At 42.2% G+C, this 26,380-nt stretch overlaps 3 protein-coding genes across 5 annotated transcripts; all 3 read right to left on the bottom strand.

Moving 5' to 3' along the window:
* Positions 1-958: 958 nt before the first annotated feature.
* On the bottom strand, positions 959-9,246 carry RBFA (ribosome binding factor A). 2 transcript variants are annotated; one of them, XM_085051738.1, is made up of 7 exons: positions 9,076-9,246; positions 7,943-7,985; positions 7,139-7,312; positions 5,765-5,877; positions 4,495-4,579; positions 2,780-2,850; positions 959-1,718 (listed from the first exon to the last, which is right to left on the bottom strand). In XM_085051738.1, the coding sequence occupies exons 1-7, from the start codon at positions 9,183-9,185 to the stop codon at positions 1,325-1,327; spliced, it is 990 nt and encodes a 329-aa protein (XP_084907864.1). In that variant the 5' UTR covers positions 9,186-9,246; the 3' UTR covers positions 959-1,324. The 2 variants fall into 2 exon arrangements, with proteins under 2 accessions (XP_084907864.1, XP_084907865.1); XM_085051739.1 differs by lacking the exon at positions 7,139-7,312.
* A 445-nt stretch (positions 9,247-9,691) lies between these two features.
* LOC146441461 (uncharacterized) lies at positions 9,692-14,654 on the bottom strand. Of its 2 annotated transcripts, XM_085051740.1 has the most exons (7): positions 14,567-14,616; positions 14,018-14,073; positions 13,133-13,517; positions 12,225-12,396; positions 11,036-11,214; positions 10,429-10,525; positions 9,692-10,036 (listed from the first exon to the last, which is right to left on the bottom strand). In XM_085051740.1, exons 3-7 carry the CDS (start codon positions 13,512-13,514, stop codon positions 9,883-9,885), a joined length of 984 nt encoding a protein of 327 aa, XP_084907866.1. In that variant the 5' UTR covers positions 13,515-13,517; positions 14,018-14,073; positions 14,567-14,616; the 3' UTR covers positions 9,692-9,882. The 2 variants fall into 2 exon arrangements, with proteins under 2 accessions (XP_084907866.1, XP_084907867.1); XM_085051741.1 differs by lacking the exon at positions 14,018-14,073 and having other exon boundaries at positions 14,567-14,654.
* Positions 14,655-18,812: 4,158 nt separating this feature from the next.
* On the bottom strand, positions 18,813-25,421 carry LOC146441460 (uncharacterized). Its single transcript, XM_085051734.1, has 6 exons — positions 25,260-25,421; positions 24,085-24,469; positions 22,473-22,644; positions 20,313-20,491; positions 20,024-20,120; positions 18,813-19,183 (listed from the first exon to the last, which is right to left on the bottom strand). The coding sequence occupies exons 1-6, from the start codon at positions 25,275-25,277 to the stop codon at positions 19,027-19,029; spliced, it is 1,008 nt and encodes a 335-aa protein (XP_084907860.1). The 5' UTR covers positions 25,278-25,421; the 3' UTR covers positions 18,813-19,026.
* Positions 25,422-26,380: the final 959 nt, after the last annotated feature.

Raw genomic sequence — 26,380 nt, 5'->3', positions numbered from 1 at the left:
ACCACATTCCCTTCATCTGGTAGGCAGGTGATCTTATTATGGGATGCTAAATTATTTAAACAAGAATTTCTTTTTTATGAATATGCATTGATTATGACTGGTGATTGCAGAGTTCTTTAAATGTAGTGATAGGACAAGGCATAACAGTCTTAAATGGAATGACAGTAGATTTAGATTAGATATGAGGAAGAAATTGTTCCATCGGTGTGGTGAGGCACTGGCACAGGTTGCCCAGAGAAGCTGTGGATGCCCCATCCCTGGAACTGTTCAAGGTCAGGTTGGATGGGGCTCTAAGCAACCTGGTCCAGGTGTCGCTGCCCATGGCAGGGGGCTCAGGTCTAGATGATTTTTCATGTCTCTTCCAACCCAAACCATTTCGTGATTCTGCTACATTGCAGTGCAACCTCCCCTGTGTTGACTTTCTTTACTTCCCCACTAACTACTAGAATTAAATTTTCAGGATTTCTGATAGAATTCTTTTTCACTAACTTGTTCATTATAATTTCTTTGAAGCTTGCAGCCTTCTGACTTTACAGAAGTCATGCTATTATCTTTTATGTGCTTTGAGTCAGAAAGTTTGTTGCCTTTTATGCAATTCCCTATTCATTTTCAAATCTGTTTCTGGGACATTCTTCCCTGCTGCTCTTTCTCTGCTTTTCAAGTTGTTAATACATTTTTTTAAGTCACAGTCAATGCTTTGCCTGATTTTACCCAATAGATAAACAGTTCTTCATTTTTTTTCTGAGTGCAGTTCCCCTTGCACAACTATAAATTAATTTTCTTTCCTGTTTATAACTTTATTGGCCATAACTTCAAGTTTCTTGTAGAAAGAGTTCTTCCATTAGACTGGTCCTCTAGAAAAGACCCTGGTCTTTGTGTGATTAAGTCTGAGAACCACTGTCATTATTCTGCTTCCCTCTTCCTTCCTGATCACAGAATGACAGACACCAAGACACCATCACTTTGTGATAATTTTTATCAAGGTCACTAAAAATAAGAAATTATTGCAACATAGAAACCATTTTATTGGAAATGATCAACACAACTGCAGGAAGTTTTAACTCAGTGCTGCAATGGGTATATTTTATTACAAAAGTGTTCTCTAGTTCAAAATCCCTCAACTGCAGCAGCTTGAAGGCTGCTTAACAGAACGTCACTAATAGCGTACTTTATGCTAGCAAACTTCATCACATGTGGCAAATCTATTCGTTTGAATGAGGAAATGGTAAACAGGCAGTACAAAATAAATCTTTCAGACTCTATGGCAGTCATCCTTTTTTTTGCTTTTGGCGGCCTCCATTTTGAAGGGAGTGGCTTTTTCACTTCATTTCAGTTTATCAGTAGACTGATTTAAAGTTTTGCCATCATCCACCTCCAATTCATTCTCCTCTTCCTGTAATTCATCCTGTAGCTCATAGTCTGAGACTGACTCAGTGTTATCATCCCAGTAATCAGCTTCATATCTGTCCAGTAAGTGTTTCTGTGGTGTAATGTCATCATCATCAGGAGGATTCCTTGTTTTTTTCTTTTTCATTTCCTTTTGAATCTTAGAAACCTGCTGCTCCTGTTTCTCTGTCCAGGCAGTGCTTTCTACATGTCTTGACACTTTCGTTTTTTTATAGTCCATTATCTGTTTATTCAGCAGTTCATGATCAATACCAAACAGATTAGGCCGCATGGGTGAATCTGAAGATTGAGTTGTTGAAGAGAACAGTTTACTGTGGGAAAGAAAACAAGTATTGGTTTGGGGTTTTTTTCCCTACACATATTTCAAAGAGTAATGCTATTTTTGACAACTTGAGCAACATAAAAAAAACCCCAGGACTTTTCAGTTTGACTTTATTAATGCCCTGTGTTCCCTATGTTACAGAAGAAGAGATACCACCATATCACAAGTCCAAGGAGATACTGTTTCAACAGATTTAATGGGAGAAAGCCAATAAAGCAACAACATGCCAGATGAAACTGCTTGTCTCTGTGAAAAGGTGTACACACGTGAGCACTGGACCTGGGAGCCCCAAGAAACTCAAGAGTTCTCCCAGCTCTTCCAAGAAGTGAGAAGCAACAGCCTGTGCCCAAAACACATCAGAGCGATGTGAGACCTTATGCTAGACTTGACTATTTCCCCAAGACACAGAAGAGGATGTTAGGTGCCCTTTTGGAGATCTGTCACAGCAATGACTTTCCACAGGAAGTTATTTCTGATTCGCACTTGATGAACCATCCTGTGAGATACGGAGGCACAGAAGGCATTCCTACCAACAGACTGCAGCACATAAGTGCAAAGGCTCTTGGCTTTGAGAGAATCCAGTCCATAGAACCACATTCCAATAGGTTGTTCAGCCCTATCTCTCAATAAGCAAAAATCCCTCACAGAAGAATGTTAAATTAACTTAGGGAGATCTGTCAGTAAACTTGCAATCCAGTAAAACAAACCAACCTTGTATCAGAAAAAAGTGGACAAATAGAGCCATAATGGTAAATGCAGAGTTTTCATCCTCATGAGATAATTACCAGCAAGAAACAAATATTACAGCTGCAGAGCATTTTTAAAATTTTGAATATCATAAACACATCAAGTCTTGAAATCTTAGAAATTCTACATATATTTCCCTCATAAAAATTAAGATATTAACACCAGAACAAGTATTGGGTCTGCAAATAACAATGTACACATCTAACTCAAATATACTTTCTCTTATGTCAAATAATACCCAATTTAAGTTGGCCAACAGAGATGAAAATGGACACTTACACGATTCTGAATCAAAAAGCCCACCTGGAATCATTTTGAGGTGTTTCTTCTTCTTCTGGAGGTCCAAAATTAGCAACTGCCAGTAAGTCCTCGACCTGTAAACAAGTGAAAGCAACACATATTAAGGATCCTGTATTAAATCTACTTTGTTCATAGCTACACAAGAAACAGACAAGTATCTAACAGCAAATATGTTCTTTTCTATGATTGGAATATTTAGCAAAACCACTTCAAAACAGCCTTTTCCTTCATTTACATGGAATTGCTTATACTTCTTGCCTGGGATGTTTTTGTCAAATAGTGTAATGCATCCAGAGATTCCTACAAAGTTTTTGCCTTATGTGCATTATGAACCCTTGGCTAGGGATTGTCTGACATATGCAATTTTTGGTTTATTTTGATCTTACCTCAGTCTTGCAAATCCTTTTCCATTACATCCTTAGAGTGAGATTTTTTTCATTTCCTCTCCCTTTCTTTGAGTCTGCATTTCTCTTACATGCAAGTATGGCACTCCCAGCTCCCGTTTAATATGGCACCTAAACAGTAAATGCTGCAGATCTAGTATATCCAGTGATTACAGTCTGTACACCATTGTGAAAATGTACTCTCATTTGAAATTATTTCAGCTTTTCTTTACATTAATTCCCTTCTAATTCAGTATATTATTCTAAGAGTTTATTTGGATGCTTTTTCCCTGACTCATAATACTTAAAAATCAAGTTCAGCTGTGTTACTTGAATCTGTGGTTGACATATATCTGACAAACTGGAAAGTGGGAGAAAATGATCCAAGTGCCTCCCAGTGTCATTCCCTGACAGAAGTGATATAAGGAGGGCTTTTACTTGCCTTCTTTGAAACTCAGAATTTTTCTGACCACAGAAAATTCAAGCAGTTCACTGTACTTCTAGAGAACCTAAAATTTCTTTTTATCCCTTCCAGCTCTGGTCATGCACACTGCAGGAGCCCGTAAGTCTCTAATAGTAATTGGCTGTAACAGTAACTCTATTATAAATAATAAGGAACATTGAGGCACAGAAATGTGAACATGCTCTTTTCAACTTCTGTTCACATCAACAGCTTGAGGAGACATTTCTCATTAAATTCTACTCATTGGTGTCATCTTTCTCTGCTGGAAATCTCAATGTTTTAGAGATCTCACTTCACAGTCCCAATGACAGCAAATTCCTAGGAAACATCATTATTCTAGTAACATGTCAACTAGGTGAAACTATCAACACCTTGACAGGAAACATGAAATAGTAAAGGCAATTTTAAAAGTGAAGGGAATAAATGTAGTATAAGTAAGCTTATATTTCCTATTCCCTATCCAAAGACCTGCACTTTTCTAGAAACATTTTAACAATTCACAGATGGAAAAAGATACGGGGGGAGGGGGGTGGGAATCACTGGCTATTCAATTGAATCTTAAAAACACGTAACATTTAAAATGTGGAAAACAGCTCCTCCAACCTCGTTTCTATAATCATGTACACCAGGCAACCCTATATTATTCCTTAAAATGGTAATTTAATTTTTTAGAATTTCTTCATTGGCCTAATGATACAGCCTACAATTCTTCTACATGTTATGTAAGCATCAACCTTACTCAAGATTGTTTGTTAAAATGCTTTGCAACTATAGAGAAAGACTGATTTTTAATGTAAATTGGTAGAGCAACTAAATTATCAGCTCTCTCCTAAGTCACCATATTTGTACATTAAGTCAAAGATTAGAATTACCTCTTTCACAGCTGCAGCTTCTTTGTCTTTTATAAATACTACTGGGGGTACATTTCCTACAATCTGCTGACTCTTCAGAAGATACCTGGCAAAAATACAGCATTCACCAGCATGAGTATCACTATAGCATCTCCAGGACAAGTAAACGGTGTTAAATTAAATCCAGCAGTACTGTACATTTAAAGATATGGCTTGCAAAACTTACAGGCTGATGGGGAGCTATTCAGGTTAGTGCTAAGCAGTACACCACTGCAGAACCCCAACTTCAAATGTATAGTATACAAAAACTACTGGCTGCAGATCCAACTGAGTATTGATGGTATTAAGCTTGTCTGTATCTATATACGTAGGCTGGCACAGGTCTTTCCCCACTTCATTTGGTATCCTTATCCCCACTCTAGGGATAAGAGAAGCGGAGGATAGAGCCCTCAGAGCAGGGCAAGACAACTTATCCTACATGGTATCTGCAGGAAGGACTGACAGGGCTCCCCTTGTCTTCTTCCCAGCCAGCAACTTTCCTTCTCAAAGAGTGGAAGCTGTGGAGTAGAAGAGAGCATTATGCTGGAGCAGGAATTACAAAGCTTAGGGAAACAGGGAGAAAGGAAATAGCTTTACAAGTATGCTTCTATGCCACATGGGTGAAGTCCTGAACTTCCAGCAGAAGTTCAGGCTGGATAGCAGAGGGGAAGCCAAGGAAAGGGAGAAAGAGACAAAAATCTCAATGATAACCCTGAAGACTCACTGGACTCTGTTGGAAAAATGGGCAAAAGCATCACAATACATGGTAGCATTCTGATTTTTTTTTTCTTTTTTTTGCCAGTATTGTGAACAATTTTTGTAATAGTGGTCATCCTTTCTGGAGGCCCATATCATCCCTAGTGGTCAGAACTGCCCAGTGAATCTGCAAGGAGATCCTTGCAGTTGCCAGTCCTTTGTGCAGCATCCCATTCTGGGCTACTGTCCTGCACAGCCTGTCCAGCTACCAACACCACAATAATGGAGTGAACCCTCACCCAGACTCCTCTTGCTTTCTGCTCAGCCCACTGCAGCCCTGGGAAAGCACAGAAGCCAACTAAGCCAGCCATGCTCCAGGAAACACAGCTGGTCTAACACAGCCACCCTTCCCTGGGAGCCTCATCACAGGAGACACTCTACTCCAAGTAACTAAAAACCTAAAGCATCATAATAAGTCAGGTCAGAAACACTTAAGAATGGTACTTAATAAATGGCTCTGGATTAAGGCAGTGGCCTGTCTATCCCACAGCAGTACCGTAGACGTGGAGCACTCTTCCGCAGCACACTTTCAACGTGACTTTCCTTCTCCATAGTGGAAGCAGGGTTCCAGTACACACGACATGCTGAAAAGTTGGATGACAGGGACACCTACCAAAAGGCAAATCTATCTTTAAAATTATACACACACAGACTTCATATACAACAAAGTCTCTGATGGATTGCAGAAAACCTACTAGAAAATTTCTTTTTATAACAGAAGTAATGATATCAGACCAGAATCAGTTCATGAGTAAAGCAGGACTGATTTATTCCCAGCCATGTTCCAGTGCACCACAAACACTATGCAGCCATAAAATCTGTATTGTATTGGCAAGAAGGCTGTTTCCTTCCCTCTCTCATGTTTTAAGTTGTTTAATTTACAGCAATGCCTCCTGAAAGTGCTGTGCCTTGCCCATACCAGCCAGCATTTTCACGTGCAGACATGATCAGAGTCAGACAAGCAATCCTCAAAGCCCTAGAGAGACGGAAATTCTCTCTGAAGGATACGGCACATAAAGAGCCAAAAGACTCATCTTGCCCATGTAATTTTGATCACTGGTCTGACAACAGAATGAATTCAGCTGTCAAAAATACCTATTTCAGTCATGAATGACAAACCTTTTGTCAGATGCAGCTATGAGGTACCAGTTTTCTTCCATGTTTCTAATATCAAAGCTAAGTCCACCAAAATTTTAAGCCTAACACTTGTATAATTTAATCTTTACAGAAAGGCAAATGTATAAGATAAAAACTACAGACAATAAACAAGAATGTGGAGACTGACTTAGTTCCTGTATCAGAGCTCTAACTCCCTTTTGAAATCCACAAATTATGACACCTCTAGCTACAATTACATACAAATCTCAATTCTTTCTCAGATCTTGCTTGACAATGACATTTTCCTAGGCTTGTCCTTTTGTTTTAACTAATCTCATGCATCACTTTAGGTCTTCTGCCTGTAATGTCACTGGTGAGTGACACAAGGAGGTAACAACTCTCTCACATCTGCAAGAAGAAAAGACTTTTAGAAAGACACACTTATGTTGGTAAAATCAGACTCCTCCTTCTGAAAAGGCAAGGCAATGAGTTTATGTCTGAGTAAGAGAAAAAAAGAAGTCATACCAGGAGAATCACCATTTAGTTGGCCTAAGCTGCATTTGCATTAGAGGTCTCCTAAGCCAGGAGTGGCAAAGCTCTCCTAGTCTGTACCCCAGAGCCTGATCTTGCTACACTCTGCCACATCAGAACCAACGCAGTAAAACTCCTCTTGCACATATCACAACACCCATGGGAGCTCCTTTGGCATGTCCATGTCAACTTTACAGTGTAATCAGAGTGGCTCACCACAAGCTGTGGCTTTGGCACTTGCCTTGCAGATTTCCAGCTTGAGATCACAAAATTCTTGACTGACTTCACAGGTAGTCGCCATCTCTAACACAGCTTTATGAATAAGACCATTCAAGACTCTGCAGCGCATGTTATCTTTCCTGGTTTTTGTCAGGTTATTTTTCGTTAAAACGTCCAACTTGGTTGGTTTATACAACTTTAAAAAGAAACAAACAACACATTAATCAGTAGTTACACATTTGTATTAGGCAACTATATACAGTTTCATGCATTTTACTAAGTATGCTCTTATGTAATTATTGCAGCTGTGATGGCTTTATATAGGTGCTGTGTATCAAGCGTTTCAATAAAGAGTATTTCTGTCCACAAAATCTTTGACATTTGTGTACTAGAGTCAAAGTTTCTCATGTTTCTTTTGTATTTTGTAGCAAGTTATGAAGCTCCATAGATCTGTTTTCTCAAATACAGCATGTATCGACTGAAAAACTTTGCTTGTTTGAAAAACCAAATATTAAAAAAAATGTCACTAAACTAAGCTCGTAGAAGTTTTAGTCTGGATCAGTACTGAGGAGTGTGCAAGAGACCATTGATGCTGGCAAAGATGAAAAATCAGCACAGAAGAGGAAACAGCCATGGGGAGACAAATGGCTTCTCTTGATGGCAATCCTGGCATGTCACAGTCAAACTGGAGCCCTACTGTTTGTTCACAAAATCCTGCCATCTCTCCATTAGAAAATGCTTTTCCCAAAGTTAGAATCCATGGCAAAAGCACATGTTTGTTCCTCCTGACATAGAGGAACACATTGCCTTGAGAGTTTGCACTTACCGTTTGCGATCCCAGGGTAGGGCTGTCATACCAGAACTTCTTTCTTTTGGGAAAAGCAAAGGAAATCAGCCTTTCAGCAGCTCAGAGAAACAAGGATTCCCTGTGCAATTAATATTCCACCTGCCTGAAAGCACACCACAACACCCAGGTTCTCAGGTAAGTAGCTGTCCCTACAGCTGGGGTGTGGGGAACAATGCTTCCCATCCACAGCTGACACTGCACACAGACAGCAAAGGGGTGGAAAGCAACAGCTCTGAGGCTTCTTTAGATGCATAGAATCATTAAGGTTGGAAAATACAGCTAAGATCATCTCACTATTAACCCATAACTGCCAAATCCAGCACTAAACCATGTCTCTAAGCACCACGTCCACATGTTTTCTGAACACTTCCAGGGACAGTGATTACACTACTTTCCTGGGGATCCTGTTCCATTGCTTGACCTTTCTTCCCTTTCAGTGACAAAATTTCTCTAAATATCCAATCTAAATCTCCCTCAGTGCAACTAAGAGGACATTTCCTCTTCTCCTGTCAGTTGTTACCTGCGAAGAGAGACTGACCCCCATCTGGCCACAGTCTCCTTTCAGGCAGTTGTAGAGAACAATAAGGTCCCCTCTGAGTCCCCTTTTCTCGAGACTAAACACCCCCGTCTCCCTCAGCTACTCCTCATAGGACTTCTGCTCCAGACCCTGCACAGATGACCTTCTCTGGACACGCTCCAGCACCTCAAAGTCTTTTTTGTACTGAGGCCCAGAACTGGATACAGCACTCGAGGTGTGACCTCACCAGAGTACAGAGGGACAATCACTGTCCTGGTCCGGCAGGACACACCATTGCTGATACAGGCCAGGATGCCACTAGTCTTTGTGACCACCTGGGCACACGCTCAGCCGCTGCCGACCAGCTGGTATCAGTGGTCACTCGGCGTAACACTGTAGCGCCCTGGCCAGAAGAGCCGCACGGCTCTGGAGGCGCTGCCCGTGCGGCAGATGTCTCTCGCCTCCGCGCCACCGGGGCCGCAGGAGGGCCCCGAGCCCCAGAGCCTTGTCCCCTCCCTAGTTCCAGCGCCCACAACCCACCCCGGGAGGGCCCCCCACCCCGGGAGGGCCCCGCTCCCGCCGGCCCCGCACCTACTTGTTCTTGCGGAGCATTTTCCGCAGAAGGTTCCTGGGACCGCCCAGGGCGGCGGAGCTGTGCAGGGCCCGGCACCACCGCGGCACCGCGACTGCCCGGGCGCCCCACATTGCTGCCTTGTCCCCCGGCCCGGCACGGCCCGGCACGGCCCGGCACGGCCCGGCACGGCCCGGCACGGCCCGGCACGGCCCGGCACGGCCCGGCACGGCCCGGCACGGCCCGGCGCGCGGAGCTCCGGCCTCAGCTCCGGCTGCGGCTCCCCCTGTCGGCACGGAGGCCCTGTGGTTGTGCCGGCCGGGCCCGGAGAGGGAGGTCAGGAAGCGGGAGAGGGAAGGAGGGAGAGAGGCCGAGCCGCCCTTAGGCTGAGCAAGGCTCGCACCCACTGAAAGCCTGTACACAGGTTCGGATCTTCGGCACTTTGGCCCGGGGAGGGAAAGCGCATCCAAAGGCCGGGATTGCTGCTGGAGCAGCGGGAAGAGACGCTCCGACACGCTGGCTGCTCTTGTGGCTGTGCCAGGTGGCTCAAGACAACGATTTACGTATCTTTCAATTCGCGGCTGCATCGCTGGGCAATTGTAAGGGAATGCGAGAAAAATACATGACACTGAGGCAAGACTTTGGGCTGTCGAGTTTTCCATTGAAGATCAATACAAAATAGAGCAGTTTTCACTGCAGAATCGCCGTTGGATATTTAAATAAACCTATGCTTTATACATTTTATCTGAATACCACTTGTGGGGTAATTACACAAAAATGATCACATTACTGTTTCCGCACTGATGGCATTGACACTAAGTGCAAGCCGCTTTAATGCAGCACCTCATGAGGGATAGGAAGACCCGCCAGGCCTGCCTCTATGCTTTCTGCCATTTCCTCCATCATAACCCAGCGTGTCTTCTTGGTAGCACTTCCGATGTGAGGAGTTATTATAACATTCTTCATCTTTAACAAGGGATGATCCCTGGGAGAGGAAAAGAAATACTGAGCTAGTCACTCACAGCACACTCATCACCTGTTTCATCAGGTGTTTCATCACCTGCAGGCAGGTGAAAATATGTAAAATAATAATTAAAAATAAAACAAAACCAATTGCATAACCCAAGCAATACTCAGAGCAGTTCAAAGTGCTGCCAGGCTTGCTGGGGTTTTATGCAACAAATCCTCCAAATGAGTGAGTGTGAATTTTTTTTTTGTCTGGAACAGAAGGAATAGGGACATGGTTTAAGCAGGACTAGTGCACACACATCATGTACTCCTACAAACAAAATTATGCAACTTCTCACATGCTCACAAAATTTTACTCATTTTGAACATCACATACTCTTTTATATTAAACTTAAATGCATGTCCTACCTTGGCAAAGGTTCAGGATATGTCACATCCAGAGCAGCTGCCTTAATAACTTTATTTTGAAGAGCTTCCACTAATGCATCCTGATCCACTACCAGACCTGGGTCACAGTAAGAAGGATATGTTTATTTTCATGTTCTGTACTGTTATCTCAGCATTCTTTTGGGCACAGTGGTCAGGAAACAGCAGAGCAGGCACAGTGGAGAACAGTGAAGAAGCAGCAGCAGAGTGGGGTGGAGTGGGAGGAGGAAGCTTGGGTGCGTGCATCAGGGAATTAGCAACATGAAGCGCCAGGCTTCAGAGTAGGCTGTGCCACCCTAATATATGTTAGCAACAACACTGCGTTAAAGAAATAAAAGGCTTAAGTAGGGGCTTATATAAATACATGAGGTTCTAACACTCCAAGCTCACTAACATTCCAGAGACCTACTTTTTCATTATTATGGGAACACTTAAATGTTTTACTGAAATATGACCACGGGCATCTAAATAAACTAGTAATCAGAGAATTTATGGAAAATTTCAGAGGGACCGACCCTTTATTAGAGGTTTTCCCTGGACATGTCATAACAGGAAACCTTAATGCAGATTTGTTTATTCTGCACTTTACCTCTGCTGATATTAATGAGAGTAGCGGTAGGTTTCATCAGCTCCAGCTCCCTCTTCCCAATCAGTTTGTGTGTCTGTGGAGTTAGGTTCACAGCCAGCAACACAAAGTCTGACTGCTGGAGCAAATAATCTATCTTCTTACAGTAAACAGCTCCAATGGCACTTTCTTCTTCCTTTTTTCTGGGGGGAAAATCCCAAAATTAAACTGCAGTAGCAAGAAAAAAGGGAAAGATCAAATCACCAGTAGAGAAAAATGGTTCTTTATTATCTTAGCTTTGTAGTGCAAAGCAGTTAGCTGGGTATCTGACTAAAATTCAGTAAAGACAAAGGTCAAGCTATTTCCTACGATACTGAGTGAACTGTACACAAACGTGCAGTACTACATCTGTGGGGATGGAAAGTAAGCAATGGGTATCATGTAAATGCACTGAATAAATGATAAAACAAATGCAATTGTGTCAAAATTCTGCTTGTAGTGGGGATTCTTTTCCTACCCTAAACCAAGACTGATGTCTTGTGAAAATTATGTACTTTAAGTAAGTCATGTGAAAATTACTAAGGCAACACACAAGACAGGGCAGGGGTTAAATCTTCCCAAATCTATGTCAGCAACAGCCTGATTGCTCTGTGCATCAGTGCTGATTCACTGAAACCACATACTGCAGGACCTGCTGGTGCACTTGATCTGTATCAGGATGAGGTTGGCTGGCTCTCATCAAACTCCCACAAAAGAAAAGAACGAAATGGACCTGCTGGGAGCACAGGGACACAGGGCACGCACACCTCATGTAGAAGACAGCAAACAGACTGTCAAGTCTGGCCCTTCATTGTCACGTGGCTCTGGAAGAGTGAGATGTCTCTGCCTGAATCCCTGCCTCACCTAAGTCACAGAAGTTGAGTCCCACCGTTTTTTTCCTTTCCTCAGTCCATTGCAATGTCACCACCCTGACAGGAAGAACTCGGGAGCCCTTACTAATGGGGAGAACAGTGAGATAGATATAACTCTCCCATTCCTTCCTGCCTTTTTTTCTGTATAAATTGTGAAATCAATGACCATCTTGAAACAAGTGTATGTACTTAGCCGCTTAAAATAAAGAGCACCATAAAAAGTGAAAGCACAGTGAAAAGTACAAATAACACATAAAAGCACTGACAAAATAGAGTTGCCATGGAGCTGCAACCAGCTTTACCTCTGACTTCTGTTGTGATACAAAATCTTCATTTCGAAGGCTTTGGCTCTTTCAGCCACTTTGTAACCAATCACACCCATTCCCACGATCCCCAGGGTCGCTCCAGAAACCTCCGTTCCCAACCAGTCAGCAGGGAAGTACTCTGTGTCAGGGGAAACTGCCATCTCATGGCCTTGGCGGAGGAAAAAGAAAATAATGACATATACAGTATGTTCTAGCATGGGAAGGCTACTTCCCTTTCCCCCCTTTTTATCGTAGGACAAAGCAGGAACACAGAAGCAGTAATATATAGTCATCCTGCTTCTGGACAATAAGTTAATAATGCTGCACTGCACACATGACTGCTGAAATCGCTTTCTTGCTTAGAAAAGAAACATACCCAGCCTCTCTTTGGCAGGCAAGGAGGAAAGGAAGGAACGGCCAAAGCAGCAGTAAGGCCACCCAGTTTGCAGTTACCTTTCAGATACGCCAAGGTTGGCAGGGAAAAGAAACACGGAGCATGGTGGACAGATTTCTGGACAGCTTGTTCATAATGACTCAGACACATGGAAGCTTGGCAAAGATGAGCTTCAAGCCTCCTTGAAAATATCTTCTTTTAATCCCATTTTATTATAACTTGAAAAGCAAGACTGCAGTGAACAAGTACAATGAATAGGTGGCTGTGGGTTGAGGGATAGGAGGCTTGAATTTAGGGCTGTCCAAAGAAGAAACAGCTCTACCTTGCCAATATGCTGGTTAGGAAATGGAATGCAAGTTATTGTCAACAAGACAGATTTGTTTTTAACTTTCTGCTTGACCTCTATTTTCCATATTTCTAGTTTTAAGCTTACTTTTGCATCAGCACACATTTTCTGCATATTTTGAAGTCATCTTTTCTATGAAAAGACTAAGACCATTTCAGTTATTACCTTCCACAAGTCTCCTGGCAGATGCCAACATCAAAGTCATCCCCATGTCTGCAGTGTCAGTGGAAACAATAAATGGAGTATTGGACACCTTCACACCATAGCTGGAGAGGAGTTTCAGGTCCAAGTGATCTATTCCTACTCCAGAACTTGCAACTACCTTCAAGTTAGGCAAGCTCTGGAGCAACTCTTCATTAATAGCTGGTCTGTGATACCACATATAGATAGCTCTGATCTTCTTGCTGAGAAACGTCTTGTTTTCAAGATATTCTTTCATGGTGATGAGATTAAAATGTTTTTTCAGAAATCCAACATGGTCTTCATATACACCATACCTCTCTCCTATACAATCAACTAGCACATAAGGCAGTTCCTGACCCTCCATGCCCTACAAAAGCAGAGAACCAAAAGGACATGGTCTGAAGTGATCCATTATACCTTTTTTTCTAAAACCCGGGGACTGATTGGCTCACTTACATGCTGTTTTCCCACTTGATGAAGGAGTTGTCTAAAGATAACCACTCCCACATGCAGAACTCTTTTGGGTTCTCCCTGTGTTATTCAGAAGGATGTTCAATTTCTATGTAATCTTGTTAATAAGAAAAGAAAACGTAATTTCTGGCATACCAACTATGCTAACACTTAAATAAATTATCAATCAGATGTTACTCCTGTTCAATGTTCAATATTTAAAGCCAAAGTCTTGGTAATTTAAGAATGGGGCCTTGTGAGTGGAAGGGTATCCTTTAGCCTGCAAGTTCTGCCATTTCTGCACTATATTAAGCAATCATCATTGATGAGATTATCTCAGTAAAAATCTCATTTAATGTAACAGAGCAATGATTTGCCAACTATGAACTTTGGAGTTACCCATGAACATAAGTTTACCCTTTCTTTCTTCGGTCACCTTCCGTGCTTTTTGCCAACTCTTCACTCTGCTGACTCTGCGAAGAGGCAAGGCTGTGATCTCAGGTTAAACCGGGAGTCCCCCACGCTGCCCCTCAGCCCGAGGCAATGCCCCCGCACCGCTCCCGCACCGCCGGGCCGGCACGCCCCTCTCCTTCGCGACTACCTCCGGAGCGAGGTGTTCCGGGGAGTTCTCCCTACCCAGCGCGGCAGGGCTCCCTGCCAAGGCCTGGCTTGAGGCTTTTGCAGTCCCGGGGGGCCTACTGCTGGGACTAAAGACAGGAGGGAACTGAAGCAGCTGCCGCAGGGCTCTGTCCGACCTTGAAGAACAGCTGGGAACGGGCGGGACCCCTCCCGCTCCCAGCCCGGGCGGGAAGCGCAGGACCGCGGGAGCCCCCGTGCCCCGCACGTCCTGTGCTACCGAGCCGAGTCCCCGTGGAACCGCGGCCCCGGGGCTCGGGAGCCCCTGTCCGCCCCCGGCAGAGGCCGTCCCGGCGCCCTGCGGGGTCCCGCGGTGCCTCTCGCACTCACCCCGCCGGCCGCGCTCGCTGCCGCTGCTGCCGCCGGACTGCGGAGGCGGAGCGGGACCGGCTACCGAGCCGGGCACTGCCCGGCCGTCCGCACCCCGCCCGGTTCGCCGGCGGGGCCAGTGGGGAGGAGAGGAGGTGCCAGGGCACGGCACGTGCACCCCAATCTCTCCGGGAGCCGAGAGAGAGCAACGGGTGCTGAAAGGTATCGTGTGTTTTCGTAGAAGTGTTTCTGTGATTTCAATATAGTCGGGATTTTGCATTAACGTCCTTCATACTCTTTTTTCCGTACTGTCTTTGAAGACTGGACGTGGTCTGGTCTCTCAGTTGGTCATAACACTACATGCACGTGAGTCAACATAACATGAAGAGTTGTCTCTGACTGGCAGACATCATTGACAGCTGTCACTGCACACATAAAGGTTTGTTCCAATCTGTGTGATTCTAGGAATACCCTCAAAAACTCTCACTGAGAGCTAAGCAACTGGAGCAGGCTCCGGTGCTTGGACACTTGAGATGTTATCCCAGCTACAGGCTGTCGTGCCCCCATTTCAGCTGAGAAATGTGTGAGAACTTTCCTGACAAGGTTACTTGGCCCGTATCATAGAATCACAGAATGGTTTCAGTAGGAACAGACCTTAAAGTCTATCTGTTTCCAAGCCCCCTGCCATGGGCAGAGACATCTTTCACTAGACCGGGTTGCTCAGAGCCTGATCCAACCTGGTCTTGAACACTTCTAGGGACGTGGCATCCACAGCTTTTCTGGGCAGCCTGTGCCAGTGCCTCATCATCCCCAAAGTGGACAATCACTTCCTACTATCTAATCTAAACTTAATCTCTTTCAGATCAAGGCCATTTCCCTTTGTCACATCACCACTTGTAAAAAGTACATCTCCAGCTCTCTTTTAGTCCCCATTTAGGTAGTGGAAGCTGCTATAAGGTCTCCTTGGAGCCTTCTCTTCTCCAGTGTGAATGCCAGATTTACATTCTGTCTTCATAGGAGAAATGCTGCAGTCCTGTGATCAACTTAGTGGCCTTCTCTGGACCCACTTCAACAGGTCCACATCTTTCTTGTGCTGAAGACCCCAGAGCTGGGTGCAGCATTCCAGGTGGGATCTCACAAGAGCAGAGTACCGGGAGAGAATCACTTCCCTCGACCTCCATCCCCAGTGACGGGGACTGGGAAGTACAGCTTCAGTACTGAGTTCACAAAAGCTGTGCTGAAGTGATTCCCCTTGCTGTGCAGGTGGTCAGCGTCCACAGGGGAGGATGCCTGGCTTCTGTGGTGAGAGCAGCTCAGGAGCCAGGACACATCACTGCTGTGAGCATCCAGGGACCTTTCTCCTTTCATACTACAGAATAACCAGCTGTGGGTTGCTGCTGTGTCTCTCCTGACTGTTGTTGTACCTTTCAAAAGAATTGGTTACGAAATCCTGTCTTCTTGAATTCTGTCAAAAACATGTTGATATGTTGAACATGAAGACAGTCAAGTTTAACAGCAACCCTCTATAAAATTACTTCTAAAAATTAAAATATTATAACAATTCAATATAATATAATATAATATACAATTCAATGTAAAATATAATAACAATATCAATTACACAAACCCATAAACTGTTCTTGTTATACTGGTTATGATTTTAGAGTATCAGTTGCTTACATGAATTTCAAGTTCAGACAGTTAAACTTTAAAGCAAAAATTAATTAATGGGCAATATGGAGTTATAGCATATTAACTGGATTATTAGTTTTCTTGCATTTTCTTCCTTAAACCCCTCCCCAGCAAACATAAAATGATTATACATTGCCTGTTTCACAAGAGAAGTATCCAAAGTGCTTTGCTGATAAGATGTAATGAGTAATCTTTTAACTTACTGCTCACCTGAGATCAAAGGACCATTGTAAAGTCTGTCTCAAAGACATAAGTCATTCTTACAAACTGAGGACAGAGGCCTACCACATTTTAGTCTTGAAGTAAAGAAAAATCTCTGGAAGGGCAACACAGTAGATTTTCCTTTTGTAAATCAAATGGAATTTGATTGAACTAAATGAAGGAGGAATTAGTCAGAGGAGCCAAAAAAATAACAAAGGAATGTTATTCTAAGCAATAATCTACGACATACATATCTAATGCCAAAAAAATGGGTGTGTTACATTGTTAGATGTGGAGAGAATCAGATGGCTTCAAAGTTTTTTTGTACAACTTGAACATCCAATTTTCAGGCTAAAGTTCAGAAGCTGATACATCTCTACAGAAGATATATTTGTATAACAACATATGTGACAGAAGAAATCAGTTTCACCCGTGTGCTATAATGTTCTAAGTAGATTTAGTTTGTAGAGTACCTTATAGACATCCATGTAGTGTGTTAAGGTGAAATACACTGTGTGTGTATCGTTGCTGTGTGCAAGTTTTCTCTTACAGAAAGGGATCCGATATACCTGCATTGTACAGAGCACTCTGAAATTAGTAAGGTCTATGGGTATGTAGAGAGAAGTATTGCGTAGACTGTGGACTTCATCCCCATCATTAAATATTGCCATTGGTGTCCATGTAATCGTGCAGGGCAAGCTGTTGCCTGCAGTGGTAATAAGGTGCTTGCATAATAATTGTTTCTTAAGATTCAGCTTTTGAAGTATAGTGTTACCCTAAATGACTTTTGTATAATGTAATGTATACATTTCCCAGGTGGGTTGTATAGACTAGCTTGAGCATGAAGCTGGAAAAGAACATACATTTCCTATGTCTACATTATGTGTTGTAAGGCAGCATCACATGGGATTTGTAAGACAAAGAAAGCTGAGGTAGGAAATCTCTATTCGTGAGTCTGCTGTTTCAGGCAAGGCCAAACCAAGTGATGCATTTATTTTTACTGACTATAAGCCATTTTAAAGTGTTATCACTTCCCTGACTGCTTGCTATAGGTAAAGCCAGTTTTCCCTGTAGTCTAGTGTAACAGCACTTTATTCCAGATTGTATACTTTTTGCCCACCAAAATATTTTTTTAAATCTGGATCAATGGAGTGAATGATGATGGATCATCTCTTTGCTCGCGTGGCCACTGCATGTTTGGATCCAGTTTTAGTAAACATGAAATTGAAGGTATTGTATGTGAGTCAACCCATCACTCCAGTGACTGACAGGCAGCTGTGTCTTCCCCTCTAAAGCACCCCACTGGCAGGGAGCAGTTCTGAAACTAATCAGCACAGATTCTTCAAATATCTGCAGAAGTAGCAATAAAACTCCAAGCAAATGCCAAACTTGTTCAATTGTTTTAAGCAGAAGTGATATGAAATACTGTATCTGATTTTGTTTGCTTCTTCACATCTGGAGAAAACTTTGCATGTACAAAACCTTGCATGTTTTTTTCAATTTTAGGATATTATCTAAGAAAGGGTATTTTTTTCTCTCTTCTATTCTATTTTTGTAGTGACCTTGTTTTTCAGCTCTGTAATTTATTGCTTAGTCTTTTTTTTTTTTTTTTAGAAAGAATAAATTTAACTTATATTTTCAAGATTATACAGGTCACAATGAAAAGTGTACTGGGCACCTGTACCTCAGAGAGCTGGGAGGTACCTGAGGCAGTCTTGAAATTCTTGCAGTGTTCTTTAAGGACACACATGGACTCCACGATGGTATGGTGAAGACACTTTATTGCAAAAATCCAGAGTTCTTAATATTCATGAGGCACAATAAATGTGCTTAATCAACTACCATAGACTGCAATAGGAGCAGGCATTAGGTGTAACCAATCACCAGCCCCAAGGTGTGAGCACTTATTGGTTCTAATAATTGTCTTACAATTATGTAACTTCTTTTTCACCTCTAGTTTAGCTGAGTCATTCCCAGAATGCTTTTTTAGTTAGTCAAAGTAACAGAAGTGAGCAAGGATTTTACAAGGGCAACAAGGCCCTCACTTTGCAAGGCCCTCATTTTGCAAGGCCTGTCTGCTTCGCAACAACTTCTTGACAGCCAACTCACTGTGCCTGAAAAGCTGCGATTTCTTGTTTCCTGGAGCTGCAAGAGCTGGCAACATCATCATACATTAAACTTGTGGGAGGAAGCATATTTTGCCAAGCACCCGTGACAACCATCTGCAAGACTAAGGCAGTGGAGTTGGCTCTGTAAAATCCTAGCTGCACTTCATTTGCAGCAAATGTAGCAAAAACTTTGCTACAAATTTTACTGATATATTAAATAATCACACTTTTCAAAAAGTCATTCTACATTATAAAAGGCACAGCACTGCCACTTTGTGTGTTGGTTTATTTGTCTTTTGGACTTGTATTAGACAACAGGAAGTATATAAGCACAACTGAGAGGATTTCCTTCCCAGCTTTAGTGAGGTGGATGGACATTCTTCTATTTGAAAATATCTTTAGAGCTGATACAGGGGGAAAGATAAGGATAAAAAGAGAGGGAAAGAGAAGAATAAAAGAGATGTGATATCCTTTAACACATCAGCTGGGGAGCACTTCACTGGGTAGGGGGAGACCATTTAGAGCCGCCAGTATGTTTTCAACTGCTTCCTCTGTTATCATGTAGCTGGCCTTCTCTGTTTTAATGCCGAGGTGAGGTGTTATAATGATATTCTTTAATTTTAACAATGGATGATCTCTGGAAGAAAAGAAAAAAGAGTTAACTGCTGTTGTTCATCCAAATAAAGAGGAGTCCTACTTTAGCTTTGGCACTGTATTTAAAGTTAACTTGTTATAGCTTTACAAGTCCCACGTAGACCCACAGAACCTGGTCACCTGTGTTGAAGTAATTTTGGACTGTAATAGGACATGCAAAGACTTTATAGCATGCTCTTTTCTTCAGAAACACACTTCTGCCATTAGGCAGCAATTTCATCTAGTCAGAAGAGAGGATTAAGCCCTCCTGACACATTAACCCTATACAATAGTCTGGACTATAGTTATTTGCACCTAGGCAGAGACCAAACTCCCCCCAGCATAAAATGCAGCCAGCACCGTCAACTCCAAAAGGCACCATCCTGGTAGAGGGGTCATTTTACAGAAGCTAAGCAGCCTCTGGGCCCAAGAGGTCTGCAGTACTTCAGCCTTGTTTGTGGAAAGAAGCCTGTGGGGAAGGACACCTCGGGACTATGCAGCAGGTCTTAGGCCTCAAGGGGTTTCCACCCATTAATGGCAAGCTGCACTTTCTAATAAAGCAATTTGCAAGTGAAGCACTGCTGCAGCTTCACAGGGTGATTCTAAGGACAAGGTTTAATGCTTTCCCTGCCTCCTGCTGTTTCCTGGCTACCAGGCTTCCCATTGATCTATTATCAGACCCAATATCTGGGCTGTATCCCATTCGTATTCATGGCACTTTTATCCAAATTCCCATGCCAGGGGCAGGGGGGCTGCCTCGGCCAGCTTCCTGCCTGCTGCAGGGATGCCTCTGGCCTTGGCAGGCATCACCCATCCTTCCCGAGAAATAAGCAGAGATGGCAACCTGGGCAGTGGTTCCGGGTAGGTGACATCCAAAGCCGCGGCCCTGATAACACCAGTCTGCAGAGCTGCCACCAGTGCCTCTTGGTCAACTACTGCACCTGCAGTGAAACAGGGGTGTCTCTGAGTGCACCCTGAGAGTGAAGAGAGAAGGGATGGGGAAGGGAGGATTTCCACCATGCCTGATCATCCTTGGCATGTGCAGCAGCTGTGCTGGATGCAGCACGGTGCCGCATGGAACATAACAGGAGCTGGACCACGCTTTGAGGCCAGCCAATGGATCCAGATGGTACCTCGGCTGATGTTAATGAGGACAGCTGTGGGTTTCATCAGCTCCAGCTCTCTTTTCCCGATCAGTTTGTGTGTTTGAGGTGTCAGGCTCACCACCACCATCACAAAATCTGCCTGCTGGAGCAAGCTGTCTATCTTTTCGCAGTAAGTGGCACCTACAGCTTGCTCCTCTTCCACTTTCCTAGTGGGGAAAAAAACATTTCAGTCATGGAAACACTTTCTTCAATGATGTCACCAGTATAGAAACTAAAAGATCTGACTATCACATCCATGTAGCAAAGAGGTGGCAAACAAAGGTGAATTTACTCTCAGCTGGGTGTTTAGATCCTTCTGGAAGGCTTCAAGCCCTACAGCAGGGGATGGATTGCATGCCTACCTCTCAGCCACTGTGAGTGGGTCGCAGTGTAGAGTCCCAGGGGCTTCATCTAAAGTCTGCAAATGAACTAAGGCTGAGCACTGGAGCAGATGGCAACATACAGTCCATTCTTCAGGATCCCCTGTGCACCTCACAGGATGCAGTCATTGCTCAAATCAGAGGAGTGGTACTCACCAGAACTTGTCCATGCAAGCTCTGAACATGCCTGTAATCCTCATCCTGTTGACACTGAGTAAGTCTACCACTTTCTAATGAGAGAAATCAGCATGGCAGCTCTTTGCCAAGCTCCTGGCTGTCCCAGGACATTCACAGAATAAAGTGTTCAGCAGAAAAAGTAACCAAAGTAGACAGATTTTTAGTGTTGTTACAGTGCAAAAGAATACTTGCCATGTCTCACATTCTTTGTAAATATAACTGCCTGAACTTTAAGAAATAAAGAAGCAATGATAGAAGATCATGTGTCCAATCTGCTTCTAGTTGAAAGAGAAGGGCTTTATCTCCTCCCTCATCTAGAAATAAAGAGGTCACACTAAAAAAATAACTTCAATGTAACTTTGGACCATGTATCTCCTAGCAAATGCACTTCATTGTTTTTTTTAGGTCAATGACCAGAGAATAAGTGGGAAAAAGCCAGACAGGAACTGCAGCCAGTTTTGCAGCATGTAGAGTTCATCTTGATTCAGCATACAAGCTTGAAGTGTAAATGTACTTTAAAATAAGTAGGTTTTAAATATCCATTGCACTATGCATTGATCATTCATCACAGCACTCATATAAATACTACTTTAAAGACTGAAAAACATTAAACAGTGGGAGTTAATGATGACATACCTGAAAAAAAAGAAGAATAAAGTGATTAGTGCTTTTTTATCTTTTTTTTGTGGTTTGTGAAGAAATTCTGAAAGATTTTAAAGATTACTTTTTTTTAAATGTGAGTTTGCTCAGCTGTTTTTCTGAAGAAACAGGAATGCCAAGCATGACTAAAAATTTCTGGCCTCATTCATCCTCATGATTTTCCTCAGGCTAGCTAAAGCAGTGACCCTCCTTCTGCAGTGTGCTTATGGAGAAAATCCCTGAAAGCTACATCCTAGCACTGCAGCTTCTCCCTTCAGTAACAGAGGAGTAAAGTTCTCTCAGGGTAGGTCACAGTTTATCCAGTAAATATTTGTTCTGCTCATTATCTGCACCTTGCCTGATTGCAAAGGCCTTGAGTTGTTCATGGGGGTCTTGCTTACTATGCTGAATGTCTAACAAGGATGAGATTCACAGATACAAAAATTAGGAAGGGCCAGAAATAAAGGGTGAAGTCCAGTTAAATACTTGCTAAAATTCCTACTGGCTTAAGAAGAAACAAGGTTTTCTCAAGAAGAACCTCTCAATCATATTGTGCCAAGTATGTGCTTCCTAGTTTTCTAGACACTGAGTTTCAACAATATCCCTCCTGAACTTCAAAATATGGGACAAAAACAATCAAAAGATAGACTTATGTGTCACTATAGTACAATATGATAACAATAAAAAAAGCATGAGCTTGATTTCTATTTTTCTGCAGAAAACCTTGAAATTTCTAATATAAAACCTAAATTAAGTTTCCAAGTGTTTGATTACCGAAAAACTCTATACAGGATTGATTTAAGGCAACTGTCCTTTTTTCTTTTTTTCTTTTGATTTAATCTTGGCCCTCTTCCCTCATTTTTTGCTATACTTATGACATAATTTCTTGAAAAGAAAATACTTATATATAGAAGAGAGTTTTGCTGCTACTAGGGTCAAAACATGTCTTTACCTCCGTGTCCGGTTGTGATACAAAATGTTCATTTCAAATGCTTTGGCTCTCAGAGCAATCTTATATCCAATCCTGCCCATGCCAATGATCCCAAGAGTAGCTCCAGCAACTCTAACTCCCAGAACATCAGCTTCACAGTAGTCCATACTTGGAGAAATTGAAATGTTATGGACTGCAAGAAAAACACGTAAGTATTAGAAATTAATGGGATCCAACACGGAGGAACAAAGCAAAAGAGTCTGGACTTGTTGTGCTACTATAGCACACTTCTAATGGTTACAAACACATGATTTTGTAATGTCCTAGGAAACTCCCTAATGTATCATCTTTCCCTGCTACATGTATATGTGATACTCCCATTTATTCTCACCATACTACAAAAAGCCTTTTAATGTAATCTGTCCAAAAATCTTTTTACTGGTTTAGACTCTTGAAAATATTGCCCTGTTCCTCATCAACAGTCAAAATGATTATTGCCAATTGCAATGCAGAGTTTGGAAAAGTCATTTGGAGAACAACACCAGCTACTGGGTTTCCTCTTCATGTCTGCCACTCTCCTTGGAAAGAAAAGTGTGACTTCTGTAAAAATCACAACTTGGTAATTTCTATAATTACCTTTTAAACCTGCAAATTCTGGATAGTTCTACAACACATAAAATACAGTTATATACACAGTCAGCACTGCTAGCAAGGTGACAGGCTTCTGATATTCCACTCTTCTGATACTGCCAACTTTTCTAAAACACAAGCAGAATACTGTGAAAGGATAAAACAATGACTCAGGAAAAAACCTCATTCATGCTAGGACAGAGCTATCAGAAATGCCACCAAGGATAGTTTATGTAGATGGAAACAAGAAATTTATCTCCCTTTTTAATGTCTCCTTTTTGTGAGGTAGAAGCAGACTTAGAGGGACACAAGTCCCCTTTGAGTTTTATGAATCCTGTGGTACAGATGGCAAGCCAAAGTCAGGTAAATATAACAGGATAAATCTGAAGGATATTTTCCTGAAGAAGGAGGCATTCTAACCAAGGCATAGGTCCATTTGGCAAAATAGCAAGAAAAAATTGTTGAAGAAACTAGAAACTATGCTGTTAACAAAAACTGGAGTAGGCTGGCCTATTACTCTCTAATGCCCCTTAAATGCCCCAATTCTGCACCAATCCATTTCAGTCTCCAAGAATATGCCCATGCTTCTAGCAGCGTTGTGGATCTCTTCCAACTCAGGATATTCCATGACTCTGTATCACCTTGTTCTGCCCCATTGTTGCTTCCCACACTAGTTTCTTGTGCTAGCCTGGGGCTGCAGTGATCATCTGATCTTTGGCATCCTTCACTTTTGGTCATAGCATAGCAATGCCCTCACATTCTATTTATATCTGGTTGAAATATATATTATGTATGTCTGTGTATAATGTAGTAATTTAAGTATACTTATTGTACGTAAAATATATATGAAAATACCTAGTATTCTATTTGCCAAGGCAACATATTTAGATTTTTGCATTTTATGTGAAACTATGTGCACTGCAGATAACTCTAAGAAAAGTTAAATTAATGGCAGGTAAATCTTGTGTGATTTTTAGAAGCCACAAAAGAATTGAGGTGTTACCTTCCACTGGTCTTCTAGCAGATGCTAGCAGCAAAGCCATCCCAGTATCTGCTGTGGTGCTGGAAACAGCATGTGGAACATTAGCCATCTTCACACCAAAGCTAGCTATAAGCTTCAGATCCAGGTGATCCATCCCCACTCCTGAATTTGCAATCACTTTCAAGTTTGGCATGCTCTGGAGGAGCTCTTTGTTGATGACTGGTTTGTGCCACCACATATAGATTGCTTGGACCTTTTTACCTACAGTGTTTTTGTTTTCAAGAAATTCCTTCATGGTGATGAGGTGAAAATTTTTCTTCAGGAATGGCACATGGCTGTGCAGTATTCCAAGTCTGCCACCAATTTCATCTACCAAAAGCCACGGTAGTTCTCCTCCTTCCATGATCTGCACAAAGAAAGACACAAAGTGTTGGAATCAATACTTATTATTATTTCCAGCCATTTTAAAGAATAATCACTGTCATGTCCTGTTTCATGACATTTATGACAAGAGATCCTACAAACCACATAGGAAGATAAGCAAACCAAGACAAGCAAGCAGCTCTTTTAAATTTACTACCAATTACACTCATACACACAGAGGTCCACACACACACAGGTATTCACATAATCAGTCTCAACAAGTTGTGTCCTTTGTGATCTCTAAGATTTCATATTACTTCCATGATGATCAAAACACAACACTTACTTCTCGTTAATTACTTAGTTTCAGCCCATCAATAGTCTGCAGTAAATAGTGCAATAAATCTCCTTTGCTACTCTGAAATCACAAATTACCCTGTCTAAGTAGTTTAGAAAAATCTACTTAATGAAAATAAATTGCCCAGCTTCATCATGAACTTTTGAGGCGTGGATTGACTCCACAACTCAGACAGTTATGAAGTAGGTATGTGTTTATTCCAGCTGGGGTGCATGGCGGGTAGCCCCTCCAAAGGCATGCATAACGTCAGCAGCACTTCACTTGGTTTGTATCAGGTTACAGATTACATAAGCATGAAGTTACACAAAGCCCCTGAACATATTCATTACCTATCCCGCTTTGTATTATAATGAGTTCAAAGTTCACTTCAATATGCTCATGCAAGCACAATGTCACTTAATTAATTGAGGCACTGGTCGCTGGGGGGTCGTGGGCAGGTTTGGGAGAAAGTAACCAGAGTATTCTTCGGGATGACCTCTTCTCCTTGTCTCATTGCGCATGCTCCCTTGGTTCTTGGTCCAAGTCCAAAGCTTAGAACTAACTTGAACCAGTGCTGGGATCCGAGAGCAGGATGTTCAGTCACACTGAGTAATTTTCATTCAATTATTTGGCTTTCTTCTCTGTATCCTCCATGTTACTAGGTAGGCACATTAACATTAAGCAAATCATACATTGTCTTCAGCAAGCAGCTCTTAGTAAATCATTATCCAACCTCCGGCCTTCTAAATCAGTTCCAGAATATTATTATCCAGTTTCTAGTCCCTCTAAATTAGTAACTTCTAGCCCCCCTAAATCACTTTGAGTTACCAGGTTAATTTTTAAATGCTTCATTGCAGAGATTTTTGCAGCCTCCTGTCCTGAAGAGACCCTAGTGACTGCAGAGCCTTTTCCTGAGTCAACTGTAAGTTAACAAAATATCAAAATACTAGATGCTTAGGCAAGTGTTTCCCAAGAAGGACTATATTGTTTGGTTTGGGTTTTTTTTCAGGAATCCTGACCATCTGGTTTTGGTCCTGAGAGGGTCTGTGAACCTACATTTATTTTGGAGTTTTTGACTGAATACTGAATATTTATAGCTACCTTTGGTTTTCTATAGCAGTTTTGAGAAGAGCTGTGGGGAAAGTGTTCAAGGGCTGAAGATCTTGAAATAGTAATCCTGTAGCAATTCTGTTGCCTTGTTAGTATTATTTCACTATTTCCAACTGAATGTCTAACTCTTGGCCTGTCTACACTTCCTGTGTTAGAACTTCATTTTGCCATCCCTTCAGGGAGCCCAACCATATTGAAAAATAATGGAAAGGCTTCCTGATTTTATGGAGGTGACAACTACTTTTTTGAATTTACTGAAATTGTTGATTGCTAATAGGAAAGAGAATGTAAGAAAAAGCTAGGTCCTGGGCTGCAAGTCAAGACAGATCACTAATTTTGCTTTAGGTTATGTCCTCACCCATGTGATTCTGGTGGTAGTGCTACCATTGTTTCATGGCCAGTCAAGATAAAAACATCATTTTTGTCTGCTTGGAGGAACTAAATCTCTTGGGATTTACTTTGGTTTTCAAAGGATCCCCTCATGAAAAAAAAGACACTTTTTCATCA

Source organism: Lichenostomus cassidix, chromosome 2 (genome assembly GCF_008360975.1).
Source record: "Lichenostomus cassidix isolate B80296 chromosome 2, HeHo_3.0, whole genome shotgun sequence".
Classification (NCBI taxonomy): domain Eukaryota; kingdom Metazoa; phylum Chordata; class Aves; order Passeriformes; family Meliphagidae; genus Lichenostomus; species Lichenostomus cassidix.
Note: the sequence above shows the minus strand (reverse complement) of the source record. Positions and strands in the feature narration are given on the sequence as shown.